The 13,662-nt window shown below is 39.9% G+C and overlaps 1 protein-coding gene across 1 annotated transcript in view; it reads left to right on the forward strand.

The window, feature by feature from the left end:
- Nucleotides 1-13,662, forward strand: part of LOC104366429 (prolyl endopeptidase) — a 108,284-nt gene that overhangs the window by 43,289 nt on the left and 51,333 nt on the right. The window contains exon 8 of the mRNA XM_042803092.1: nt 9,217-9,408. Within this exon, the coding sequence (XP_042659026.1) occupies nt 9,217-9,408 (192 nt within the window). The remainder of the gene's footprint in view (nt 1-9,216; nt 9,409-13,662) is intronic.

Below are 13,662 nucleotides of genomic sequence, written 5' to 3' on the forward strand. Positions count from 1 at the left end.
TAACTTTACAAAAACTTTCAAAAATCAATATTGAAACAAGGCCATTATATACTAGTTCCCTAACAAATCGGGAAAGGGAAAAAAAAAAATCAATTGAGTCTTGGAAAATGTGAGTGAAGCCTCAACAATAGAATGTTTATGTTAAGAAAGCAGTTTCATATCCCTTAACTGGCAATTCCAAAGAGTTTGTCTTTTAGTATCATTTTTTTCTTAAATTGGGGGCAAGTAATAAAATTGCTATAGTTAATAGCTTGCTATTAATTTGAGCAAGGAGATCTTCATGCTGCTATTCTCTGACTGGATGCTACATTTATAAATAGTATACAGAATGAATTTATTTTTTAGAATACGTATTTGTGCTTTCTTTGTGTATATTAGAGATAAGGATGGCATGTGAGAGAGGTCGATCACTTTGGTTCCTGTTTTTCTGTTCCTGTGTTCTGCTGCATGAAGACATAAGGTGTAACTCTCTCAAAACAAAGCATACATATTCTCTTTTCCTGTCTTTTGAGTGATCATTCAAATGGAAGTAAAATAGAAGCCTTGAAACTGATGGAGAAATCTGCTCATAAAAGTGCTTAATTTCTTTCGTATGGTGTAATCTTTGATATATCTTGACATACCTGAACTTTTTAACTCAAAGGAATAAAAATGCCCTTCTTCCATTAATTTTTTTTTTAAATTGCAAGTACATTAACTTTCCATGATTGTTGAGTAGCTGTCATCCATCATCTGCAGGATGAGTGATTCTGAGACCCCACTCAGTACAAACACAACGAAGTTGTAGTCTTTTCAAGGATATCTTAATATCTCCTCTCCAGTACTGCCTCACTCAGACATTCGTAAGTGAAGCCAGGTCCCAAGAAATGAAGAGATCTTGCTTTCAAAGAGAATCCAAACTGTCTGAAAATCTCTCCTTCCTTTGGAGACCAGAGTGAGACAATTTAAATAGTTGTGGTTGTGAAGAAAAGAGGCAGAAAACCCCTGAGTTCTTTTGCGTAGCTGCCTGGCTCAGAGCAAGACCTGAGAGCAAGCAGAGTTTTGCATGATTCAAAAGGGCGTTCGATTCTGCTGTGGATGTAGGTGCCCGAGGGAAGGGCTGTGCTCTGCCATCCATTTCCCAGAAAATGTTACGAGCGTACCACTGGGGCCCTAAAACCATCTCTTCCAATTTGAAGCACGTGCTGTACCATGAGATTACCTGTCTCTTATCGAACATAAAAGCTATTGTGGATTTAGTACTGTGACAAACTCCAGAGCAAATGGCCAGTTTTCAAAATCTCCCCTCATAGAGGATGCTTGAAACTTGGAAGCCTTTGAGTGTATGGGTTTTCACAGTCTGAGGAGCCTCTTAAAAGTGATGGTTCTGACTTGCTTTAGTGAGCCAGTACTAAACAATGAAAATGTGCTGCTGTGTGAAAACTCAGATACTTCTTACATGGTAACTGCACCTTCAACCATGCAACCTTGTTTCAGCAATAGTGTGGCCAGCAGGACTGGGGAAGGGATTGTCCGCCTGGACTCGGCACTGGTGAGGCCGCACCTCAAATTCTGTGTTCAGTTTTGGGCCCCTCACTACAAGAAATAACACTGAGGTGCTGGAGCACATCCAAAGAAGAGCAACGAAGCTGGGGAAGGGTCTAGAGCTCAAGTCTTATGAGAAGCTGCTGAGGGAACTGGGGTTGTTTATCCTGGAGAAAAGGAGGCTCAGGGGAGACCTTATCGCTCTCTACAACTACCTGAAAGGAGGGGGGAGCGAGGTGGGTGTTGGTCTCTTCTCCCAAGTAACAAGCGATAGGACAAGAGGATGTGGCCTCGAGTTGCACCAGGGGAGGTTTAGATGGGATATTAGGAAAAATTTCTTCACCAAAAGGGCTGTCAAGCATTGGAAGCGGTTGCGTCACCATCCCTGGAGGTATTTAGAAGATGTGTAGGTGTGGCACTTAGGGACGTGGTTTAGTGGTGGACTTGGCAGTGTTAGGCTAATGGTTGGACTCGATGATCTTAAACGTCTTTCCAACCTAAATGATTCTATGTTTCTATTTCTTCCCAGAAATAGAGGTGAAAAGAAGTCCAGAGTTCAGAGGAGATACAGTGACTTTGTACCGTAATTTACCTTAAAAATAAGTGAGGTAAGAAGGCAATAGTATGACAGCTTAAAATTATGATTTGTATCTCCACAGGAATTAAGACCTAACAGAGACACATTCATTTCTGTTTATAAAAAAATCAGTAAAATGTGTGCTTCTCTTAAAAGAATGGGGAAAACAGAAATGAAAGGAAGTTGAAAGTGCTTAATAATGCATGTAGCTACGGGACTTCTACTTTTATAAGTCTTTTTTGCAGTATCCAGCTCTTGGAACTGTAAGTGTTAAGGCTGTGAAGTTACTGTCCTCTTACATCCTACTAAGATGTGCTGTTGTATAGGTGTGTATGTTGATTAATCTGTCAGTAGCAAAGTATTGAACTAAAGCAGCATGTTTCTCTTCTGTCTGGTAGTACTGAATGCATTGATCATTCAGGTTTAGGAGACGGATGTGTTATAATTCTAGCACAAAATATACATAAAAACCATATGCTCTAAAGTTACAGTTTTGCATGTAGATACTCGGTGGATGTGACTATACACATATAAAGTATCAAAAAAACCAAAATTATATTGGTTTTAAGGCTTTTATGTGAGCAGATTAGATTTAAAGGCACTTTTGTTTTGATTTGTATTTTTACTGTTTTAAAAAAATCTTCCTTATTAAAATGATTGAGCAAATTATCATCTTTAAGATGAAAGACAAATAACTGATGAATAGTTACCAAAATTAATTCTGTTTAGAAAGTCATACCTGTAGCTAAGTTGGAGGCTCAGTTGTTAAGGCTGAAGATGACTGGCTGAGTTTGTTTGTTTTTTCAGAGCTTGTTAACATTCCAGTTATGATTCAGAGACAAACCCATTATATGCTTATCTTCCAGTACCTCCCTGAAAAATCAATTCAGAGTGAAAGCTAAGAGTTGAAAAATCATCATCTTTCCTTTAGTAGAAGTATCTGCTTAATGCCTGTACCATAATGAAATTTGGCGTGGCTCTTTTGGGTAGAAAGTCTGTCTCATTGTTATGAGCCAAACCTCTTGGTTCACTTCCTAAGCTTTCTCAGCACTGCCCTGCTTCCAGAAAAACTGTCTTACAAAAAGTATAAATCAATATATATGGAGTATAAATTTATGGAGATTAACATTTATAGCTTCACCTGATAATTCTGACTGCCAAAGTACATGAAAAAAGCTGAATGAGTGTTTACCTTGTGAAAACTTTTTTTCACATCAGATAAAAATACCTAGCATTAGTTGATCACTAACCCCTGTATCTCCAGACAGCACAGTTGAGAGGGTATTTGCCACAAATTGTTTGGCCTTTCCATGAAACATGAAATATGGAAGCAAGTACTGAGAACATTTTGTGAACTGATGAATAATGACTCTCAGCCACTGTATCCTTTGTGTCTGAAAGAGGGTTGATAACAGGCTTTCTGTGATCATTCTTATTGTTCTAATCAATTTATTTAAGTAGCTTTTCCTTCTTCTGTAGTTACCATTCAGCTACAAGCCTGCTTCATCACACAGAGTTCTTAGAAGACCAATTAATGTTTTTTTGTTCAGAGTCCAGTACAAGACTGGGGGCTTAATCTGTGATGCTTACTGATACAATTTCCCTTTTGATCTTCTGTGGATCAGAAACTTTTGTTTAAAAATTCTTTCTATATACTCTATGTTGCTTTTGTCGTAAACATTGCAGAAGAAGGGCCAGCTCTGTAGGATTATGATTTTATGTTTTGTGGCATGGCTTTATTGTCCATCAAATAAAGGTTATAAATCCTCTACTGCACTTCCTTTTGTAATGCAATTATTTGTTGATGGATACCTGGCTGGTATATATAGGCAAAAGCACCTATATCTCTTCGGCAATGCATTTTAGTGGAAGGACTGGCAGAGGAAAGGATTAAGTTATAGCAGCAGTATACAGTAAACTGTCAAGATCTTCAACCTCGTGCTTTTCCCATGTATAATAAATCTGTCTTGTTGTATGCTTATTGGATTAAACTATAGTCTTCAGTGGCTCGGGTGTTAAGAATAAGGGAGCCTGGACTACAGATGTCACTTCTCAGTGTCTCCCCTCAATGACAGATGTTCTCAGAGGGCTGCTGGCTAAACCTGCAAATCTCCTATCAAGATTCAGTTCCTCACCTCCTCCCTCCCATCCTTTCTTTTAAAAAAAGTAGGAACTGAGTGCCCACCCTTCACATTGATTTTGGAGGACTTTTTAAAGTCATAATTTATAGATGTACTGTTCTTGCTGAGAGGCTGATTGTTCTGGGTTTGAGACTGAAGCAAGAATCTGCTCCTGGATCATGGTAACCAACCTCCTGTTCATGGGCCTCGGTGCCCTTTTTGCTGGAGTGCTTCAGCGGTGAGGAGGAACCGGTTTGCATGAACTGTTTGGTGGTCACCAGATCGTTCCTTGTTTCTGACACTCTGTAGCCCTTCTCCTGTTTTGATAACCGGGTAGACACCTGCATGCCACACGACGCTGTGCACACATTCACTTTTGGTCAGGTATGTAACCAGCAAGTGAGTATCCATCCAGTCATATGATGGGAAGTGTGCGTGTACCCCAGGCCGTTTGCTGGGAATGGACGTGCTGATCACATGAGTTTTCAGTCATGCGATGGAGAACTGGCTGTGGTCTGTGACCTGTCTAGGACCAGCATCCTTGCTCTGACAGAAGGTCTGGGCACCACAGCTCCCAGTCATTCATTGTTTTATATACTTTATCATACTCTTGCGTATTCGTCTTTTCTGTAATGTAAGGTATAAGGTAATTTCATGGGTCATTTTACATAAAAACTATGTTTTAGGCCTCCTGTCATTACTTCTGGTCTATTTTGAACGTCTCTTTCCTGCATCTTATGTAGCTCCTGGGAAGCCTGTCCGTCATCCACCCCTGCAGAGCCCTTTCCAGACGACTGTTGCCTTAGTGAAACCACAGAGTTCATCTCTATTTTCTTAGCTATATGCACTTAAGTAAAGGCATCTGTTTTTTTGACTACGGCTGTATGTTTGTTGATAGCTTCACTGACTTTTTCACAGGTCCCTTGGCAAACTGGTGCATGTGACTTAGTGTTGCAACAGGTTACTTGGGAGGGTTTGCATTGTTGCATCTAGATTGTCTGTAGATATCTTTATTATTCCAGAAGTTACAATGTGGATCCTCCATGATCAGGCATACTTTCCCATATCTGTACTGCATGCTAAATTGTATTTTTGCCTCTGATCACTGGAACATCCTCTTCTGATGCTTAGGTGACAGCTCTCAGCCTTACTCATTCAGCTCCTGTAAGAGTGTGCTCTGTTACACGTGTGCAGAGAACGTGCTGTAAGTAAGTGAGTGCTGCTTGAGACCCTCAGTACATGGTTCACCATGCTTTTGAATATTTAATCAGTTACTGCAGAATCATCCATCCTAAATTCAGGCCACGTGAAAGCTGCATGCAGATACCTTCTGTAGTTCAGTAGTCACGCGTGTAAACAGCAGACAGACATGAAGAAATAAGAGTTATGCTTCATCTACTTGCACAGGGTTTGAATTGGAAATGCATGTTTGTGTGTCTGTCTAGACAGACTTGTAGATGTATTCCTGACACTTCCAGGAAGACAGAATCTTTGAGGTATGCTTTACACTTCAAATCGTGTCCATTCAAGCAAACTCTCCTCCTGGTGTAATGCGCTGTCTTTAATAAAAATCTGCCTTGCTCATTCCCCTGGGCATTTGGGGTACTGGAGGGAGCAGTTTGATGAGACTAGTAGTGCCAGACTAAGCAGCTGCTGCCATGGAAAGAAGAGGGGTCCCATCCATCGTCTCGTGCTCCCAGATTATCTAACACTGTCTCCTCCTGTTGAGTCAGTCAGCATCTTCACTCATCTCACCCTGTAGTTGTGTGATTGCACTTGCTAATCTGTCACGGGGAAAAAACTCCTGTAAAACAGAAAGGGACTAGTTTTCTTCTAGGTTAGCGAATTTAATCAGCTTTACTAGTTCACCTGGGCAAACACCAAACAAAGTGTAAAGGTGGAGACACGCTGATGGAGGAGGAGGGAAAAATGGGAGGATGCAGTTCTGCTGCGGTCAGGCTTATCTTCTGGCTTATTGCTGATGAAAAATGTTGTTGCTCCTCTTCAGCCTCTCTCTGCCGCTGCCTGGCGTGTACTGGCTGCTTTGGAGCGAGCTGGTTCAGGCAGCAAAGAGAAAACTTTATATTGCAGCACAGTACTTTTTTTTGTTTGTTTATTTTTTTTTGTCATTTAACTGGTTGAACCAGTTCACTGCTAGGGCAGGTAAGAAAAAGGGAAGCAGCAGGCTTTGGGGTAAGGTGATGAAGGACAAACTCCTCTTTGGCGATGATTAGGTGTTAGCTCAAACTCAGCAGCCAGGCCAGAGTGCCTGACAGCGGGGCAGTGCCACTCTAGTAAGCTGCAGGGGCCTTCCCCTCCCTCCTGCTGCGACCTGGGGATAAATGGTCCCATGTCGTGTCCCCATCCCCTCCCCTCCAACCCAATCAGTTTTCAGCCATATTAGCGCCCAGTGAACTGGGTGCGTTGGTCACCGAGTTGTTACTCCTAGCACAAAGGAGAGAGCTGTGCAGGGTGATCTACGGCAACGCTGGAACATCCCTTTCAGTCACAGGCAACAACTGGATCAGCTGCAACCAGCCATAAAGTTGCATCCTCTTATGTCTGATACCCATCTCATGGTAAAGGGCTTCTTCCTCTCCCTGGCAAACTGCTCTGTGCAGTACCAAATGTACCTGATGTAACGGTCCCAGCTGCCTGAGATTGCCTCATTACTGCCTCTTAACTTAGGCTACATATTGCTGTATTTAACCACTTCAGTGAGACAGCAGTTGAGAGGTGATTCATCTGCAGTATTTGTTTTCTAAGGACTATATAACATCCACTTTAACAAAATGAATGCTCTTGATTTTGCAGTAACAACTTAGTGTATCCCTGTAGCGTATCAGCACTCTTGCCTTTTTTACTAGTTGTTCATTTGGGAGTGGATGGATGAGTCGCAGTGCAGCAGTGTCAATCCCTAATGTCACATTATTGTCCTTCACAGAATCCAACTTCTGTTGCAGTCATGGAGACTACAGTTATTGTGCACATTTACCATAAAAAAGTGGGGTTTTTTCAACAATCTGGGGATTCCTTTTTACGAAGTCTTGTTGTTCTTTGGTAGAATAGTTTCAGTCTGTCAGATACTAAAATACAAATATGCCATTGCCGTTACGGTGTTACACTGCAGTTAAGTTCTTACTTACTAAAACACTTGTGCATGTGACTAGAGATCTTAAAACAGTTTCACTGGTGTATATCAGAGTCCACTGTAGGTTGGTTTTCTCTGTTTTACTGGGCATCAAAGCAGGTTTTCTCCATAGAACTCTGAGCAACTGGAGGGACTTAGCAGGATTTTTCTTCAACGTGAAATCTCTTGAGAAGGAGAAACCTCTGGACCTCAGTGAAAATCAAGATTTAACATGCAATTGGTTCACTCAGAGGCAGGATGCTAAATTGACTGGATTGTCTGGAAAGTTTGTGTTACAGCAGTATGAAAAGTACAATTTAATTGGCTAATCTATCACTTTACATGAAGAGACAGGGAAGTTTTCCTTAAACCAAAACAGCAATTAGAAGATATGAGCTTTATGAATGTATTAGGCCTGGCTGTACTCTCTTATTACATTTAATGGGTTTAAAATAACCTTAGCCATCTCACTGCTTCCTCAATTATTCTTTTATTTTTTTTAAGCTTACAGTAATTACAGCTCAACTATGATCTACTTCCATTATTCTGCTCAGCTTTTAATATTATAAAATAAGCTGCTCTGCTGTTTTATTGACGCAAATGTTATAGAGTGCCGTGAACAGATTTATGGGCAGTTTATTTGTCTATATTTAAAAGCAAAGACCCAATCTTTAGTTTTAGAGAAGAGGCAGAGAGTACGACCAATGTTATTTTAAGATCTAAAAGCTTTGATTTCACATATCAGTAAGGTTTCTAATTTATCAGCATAGCTAACGAATGATGCTTATAATAGTAAGTTTGGTTGATAGGTTGGGTTGCAGATATAACAAGTGTACTACTTATCTGATCTAACCTTGCTGCTTTTTCTTTCTACTAGCCTCTAAACCTATTGCAAACAGTAAATTGTCAATAAAAAGTAGTGGAGTCTTTCAACTCCGGGTTGAGTCAATACTAAGACTGTGGTACGGCGTGAGTAAACTGAGACAATTCATGTTTGAGAGAAGTGCAGTTCTCTGTTAGTGAGTGTGATATTCTGGAAGGTTGATAAGAAAAATGCAATTTAATTCTTTGCAAATTCAGAAGTTAACATTTTAGCTACCTCTTTGTAGATGTCCTTTGGTGGTGACAAGCTTCTGCAGAACATCACTTTAGAAATGTTGTTTCTGAATTGACAGGGAAATTCTTTACACTGAAGTTTATTGTAGTAATTCAAATAATATCATTTCTATTATGTGGGAAGTTCCGGGCTTTTGAGGAGGATGGAAAACTTTCCCCTTTAAGAAAAAGTAACTTTTTTTTTCAGAAAGAAAAAAAAAATATTCTAATTAAAGAATATATTTTTGTAAAGCTATTAAAAAGAGAATTGAGCTTGAAAGCTTAGTGCAGAGCCTTTTGTCTCAGCTGCAACTCCCCGTTCCAAGAAGTCTGTAGAAGTGGGGGCTTGTGAACTCCGTTGGCAAGAACCTGATGTGCTCGGTGGCACTGGCTCCACAGCAGTCACTGTGGTAGGAGCACCTCTGCAGCAAACACCTGAGCTTTCCAGCAGCCCCTTAGGAGAGCTGGGGAAATGCTGGCTGTAGTTCTGTCAGTATTCTGTGTATATTTTCCTAGAAATTCCTCAAAACCAGTATGTTAACATGTCCATTAACTGGCGTTTTTCCACTGCAGGCTATTAACCTGGAGAATTCTTCGAAAATTCTTAATACTTGGTACATATTCAGCCCTTTCTACAGCTGTACCTCGTCTGGTCACTGCCATTGTTCAAGGGCGAGCCTACAGCAGTTGTCAGGAAGACTCTGCCCTCAGATGTTAAAAGGTTTTATTTCAGGAGGTGAAAAATTTACATTATGTGTTTGATCTTGCAGGAATTCTTCAGTGGGTGAAGCTGATAGATAACTTTGAGGCTGAGTATGAGTATGTCACCAATGAAGGAACAGTGTTCACTTTCAAGACAAACCGCCATTCTCCAAACTACCGGTTAATCAACATTGACTTCAGTGACCCAGAAGAATCCAAATGGAAAGTTCTTGTTCCTGAACATGAAAGAGATGTTCTAGGTAAGAGTTCATGTCAAGTAAAAGACTTTCTACTCTGCTTTTTTCAAAGCACTTCAGTAATTAGTCTACTGAATGATCTTGTACAGACCTTCTTACTTTTTTCCTGTGTTTAAACTTTGTTTAAGATTTGTGATTAAAAGACTTGCTGAGACTTGAGAGATCTGGGTTCTATTTCTCTCTCTCTCTCACATCCTGTGTGGCCATAGTGAAGTTGCTTCATCTGTCCTTGTGTTAATTCTGTGTTTGTAGGAAATGAGGGGAAAGTATTTTCCTGCTTCGTGTCAGTGTAGTAAATGTTTACTAGACAGTCGAGGATTACATCAAGAGGGAATCTGTAAGCAGAAAGAAGGGAAAGAGCAAATCTGGCAGTAGTGCATCACACTATGAACAGAGTTGCTCAGAGTTTCAGACGGGATTTTATGTTGTACCTGGGATAAAATGAGTAGACAATACTTGAAAAAAAGTCTCAGGAAAGTTGAAGGGCATGGATTTCTCTAAGTATAAAAGCAAGTTCAAAACATAAATCTTTGATTTTGATATAATTAAACATCTATTTTAAGGATGTATTTTAAATGTATATTCCCACCATTTTGGGGAAAGTTCTATGAAAACTTAGAATTAGTTTCAGATAATACAGAAAAACCTCCTCTGAACTGTTTTTTTGACAGATACCTTGTGTACATTTATGCAGTCTGTTCTCCATACAGTTCAAGATTCAATTAAGATTTATCTGACTAGCATAATTATAACTGTTCAAAAGACTTTGCTTTTTTTTTTTTATTAATCCGTCTTTATACAAATTCATTCATGTTTGCTGGTTTTCTGGTGAAGAGCTGCTTTGTAGAATGAGTAGAATTCTGTGTGTATGTGATTTGATATGTGTATATACAGTAACATCTGTCTTTCCTCAGTAAGACAAACCCATTTGACTACTTCAAATTCCTCTTAGAATCTTGCTTTTCAAGACACATAAAAAAAAATAATCTTAATTTCTGTCCGCATTTCACAATGTGTCCTTCATGATTTCTGTCACAGTCTAGTCAAGGTGCATCCCCAGCGTGACATAAATGGTGACTGAAGCACACCCAGAATTGTAGTAACGTTGCAAACAACGGTGTCTAGAGTATTGCAAGAATTTTGGTAAAAACAAAAGTAGCAAATTAGAGCTTGGTGAAACTCAAATCTTCTTTGTAAGATTGTGAACTCTTTGAAGTTGGTTGAAGATGAAGGAACCACCTGCATCTTAAATGAAGTACCTTTCAAGTCCTAAGCAGAGAATAAATAATAGATGTAAGTGCAAAATTGCTTCAAAGTCTAATTCCTGATTGTGTGTGAATTTGCTGACAGTCTGTGAAGCCATGGTTAAGTTAGGAGGGACAGCGATTTTAAAAGCGGGACCAAGTTGAAGAATTGGCTTAGAGGTGGTGAGTGTACAAATACAATAGGACAGAAACATGTGATTGAACTGGAGTGTGGTTACCATGTGGGGATTTACCTGAGATGTGGTGTAGGCAGCCAGAGGAGCTTTGACCAGTGGCTATATAGGCACTGGCTATGTATCCCTTCCCAGTAAGATAAAGGCCACATCTGCTCTTCACTATACCGTAGTATTTGTCTCAACTCAATTTTCGTTTCATTCTAAAGGGAAAATTGTGCTGGGTTCATGTTTGTGCACACACACACACACACACACACAAAAATTAATGCATGCAACACTGCTTTAATGGCTTATTCATGACAGCCTTGACTATACAAACATAGCAAGAACCACACTTAGAAGAATGAAAGTTAAGATAAATGCGTTTGCTGAGGGCACTGGCCTTCAGACTGTAAACACAACAGGCATTCAGCTCTTAAATACTTGAAGGCAAACATTATCTGTCATACAGAACCATCAGAGTGAATGTCAGGAGTCTGTTGTGTGTCATTAAGCTTCAGCTGTATTTGAACGTGAAGCCAGGGCAGGCAATCATATGTCCACTTCTCTCTCTGACTTTTTGGAGTGGTACATGAAGGAACTGGATTACATTAACAAATAAAAGTGTCTCCGTAAGCGGATGAATTATAAGTAGATCTTAGTGCTACAGTAAATTTGAATTGTTCAGTTGCTGCTTTGTGGCAGACACTTGCCAATTAGTGTTGTATCCTCATCACCAAGATAAGGGATTTTTATTATGTTCAGGAGGTTGTAGCCCTGAATAAATAAAAAGGCACTCCTTCCCTTGATGAAGTCAGCAAGCAAGCCAGTCTCTATGTTATATTGTTTTAATCATTCCAAGACCTGGTTTAGAAAGACATAATTAAAGCAGAAGGCAGTTAATAATTCATTGTCTTGAAAACCTTGTAGTCAAGTGAATTTGATTTTGTGTGATCCAGAGATGACAATATAATGAAACGCCTTCTGCAAAAGCTAGGACAGCAGTGATTCAAAGGGTAAATGAATATTGGTGCTTGTCCAATTTCACATATGTGTGGGAGTGACTCTTCACCCAGATATAATTAGCTATATTAGAATTTCTTTATAAACATTATAGTTAGTGGTTCTCTAGGTCACAAACGTGTTTTACTGGGATATGTAGATACTCTGCTCAAAAGTCTCGTACTCTGGTGTGATCTGCCTGGTAACCATAGCCTTCTTCATTTCTTTGTGTTAACTTAGTTTCAGTTTTTTAAAAGCTGCACTGTGCAAATACAGAAATAGATTTATTTATGAATAATAAATTCAGGATTAAGGATTACAAAGTTTTGCCAAGGTCCATCAATGGCAAAAAGAGAAATTCCACAAAGTATCATAATGTACTCTTAGGGAAGGTGCTATCGCTAGTATAATCTAACCAAGAAATAAAAACACATGCCTACGCCTACCAGACAGTGTGAATGTCATTTGGTTTCTTCAACATAGACTTTTTATTGGCTTTGACTTTTTTTTTTTTCAGAACTGTTTATAAATGAGCTAATTTGGGAAATAAAAGGAAAAAACCAAACATATTCCTGCAATGAGGTTGCACACACAACTCATTTTACAACTCTCAGCAGGGATTTCATACAGAGTTGAGGTAAATTTAGATCTGTATTCTGTAAGCTGAGGGGAAGAAATAAATGACAGCTATTTTAAAATGAAATTTAAGGGGAGGCCTCAAAACACACTGCAGTGTGATGAGACTCATTTCCTCCCCTTGGAGTTTGCTTATAAAGTGTTACTTTTAATTTTCAGGGAGTCTAAAATAGAACCATAGGAGAGATTCACATCTAATGTTGAACTAGTGCTTTAAGTGACCACATAGCTGCAAGTCGGTGTGCTGAATTAGTTACAAGGCAGATAGGAACCAGTAAATACTGACTGATTGTTACAGATACTGTGACTTCGTTCTAAGGTGAAGGATAAATCTGCTGCCTTTAGAAGGTTATAATTAATTTTGAGATCTGTCAGCCCCCCCCAAAAAGTGCCCAGTACTGGTAGAGCAGGGCAACTTGAGAGCAGCAGTTATATCCAGCCCTGTACTTGTGACAGAGAAAAGAAAACCAGAATAGATTTCCTCAGTAAGGAAGGCTGAGAAATAAGTCACATTCCTGAATAGGTCATAGATGAGGTGAGTGATCTTGAGCAGTTCCTGGAATCTCAGTTGGCCATTTAACAAGCAGGGCCAAAGCTAGCAGTGCTCCTGTACTTTATAGACATCTGCACACCTAAACTCGGTGCGTGTAAAATGCTTCCTTTCCCTCAGCTAGCATGTGCACTCCAAGTGAAAAACAGTATTTTTATTTATACTTTTAGGTTGCTAGATAATTCGTAAATGCTTAAGAGTTTGGGGAGGGGAGTTACTGCAACTGAAATGTATCTTTTGGCACTGTAGTGAAACCAGGAGGGAAAGTCTGGAATGAGTACCACGAAATTGTTGATTCTGAATGACGAGGATGTGCGTGGATTTGAGTAATCCCTCATGTTCATCTCGGCTGTCAGTAAGCTTGTGCGCTCCGTTACCCAGTGGTGTTTTTCAGAGTCCCCACAGCTTTGCACCCTTGGGAGTTTTGCTGGCGAAGCGGGTGCGTGAGGGGTCGTGTGGCTGTTCTGAGGAGCAGCCCTGGAGCCGCCTGTGTGTAGCCCAGAGGAAGCACCCCGTGGAGATGGCTAGTGCAGAAGCGTGGCAGAGAGGATGAAATTGGCTGCAATGCAAGTGGCCAGATTGATAAGCTTCTACTGTGAAATGTAGAAAAAAAAAAAAAGGAAAAAAAAAATGCAAAACAACACCAAAA

The sequence above is a fragment of the Tyto alba genome, unplaced genomic scaffold (genome assembly GCF_018691265.1).
Source record: "Tyto alba isolate M040663 unplaced genomic scaffold, T.alba_DEE_v4.0 Super-Scaffold_40, whole genome shotgun sequence".
Classification (NCBI taxonomy): Eukaryota; Metazoa; Chordata; class Aves; order Strigiformes; family Tytonidae; genus Tyto; species Tyto alba.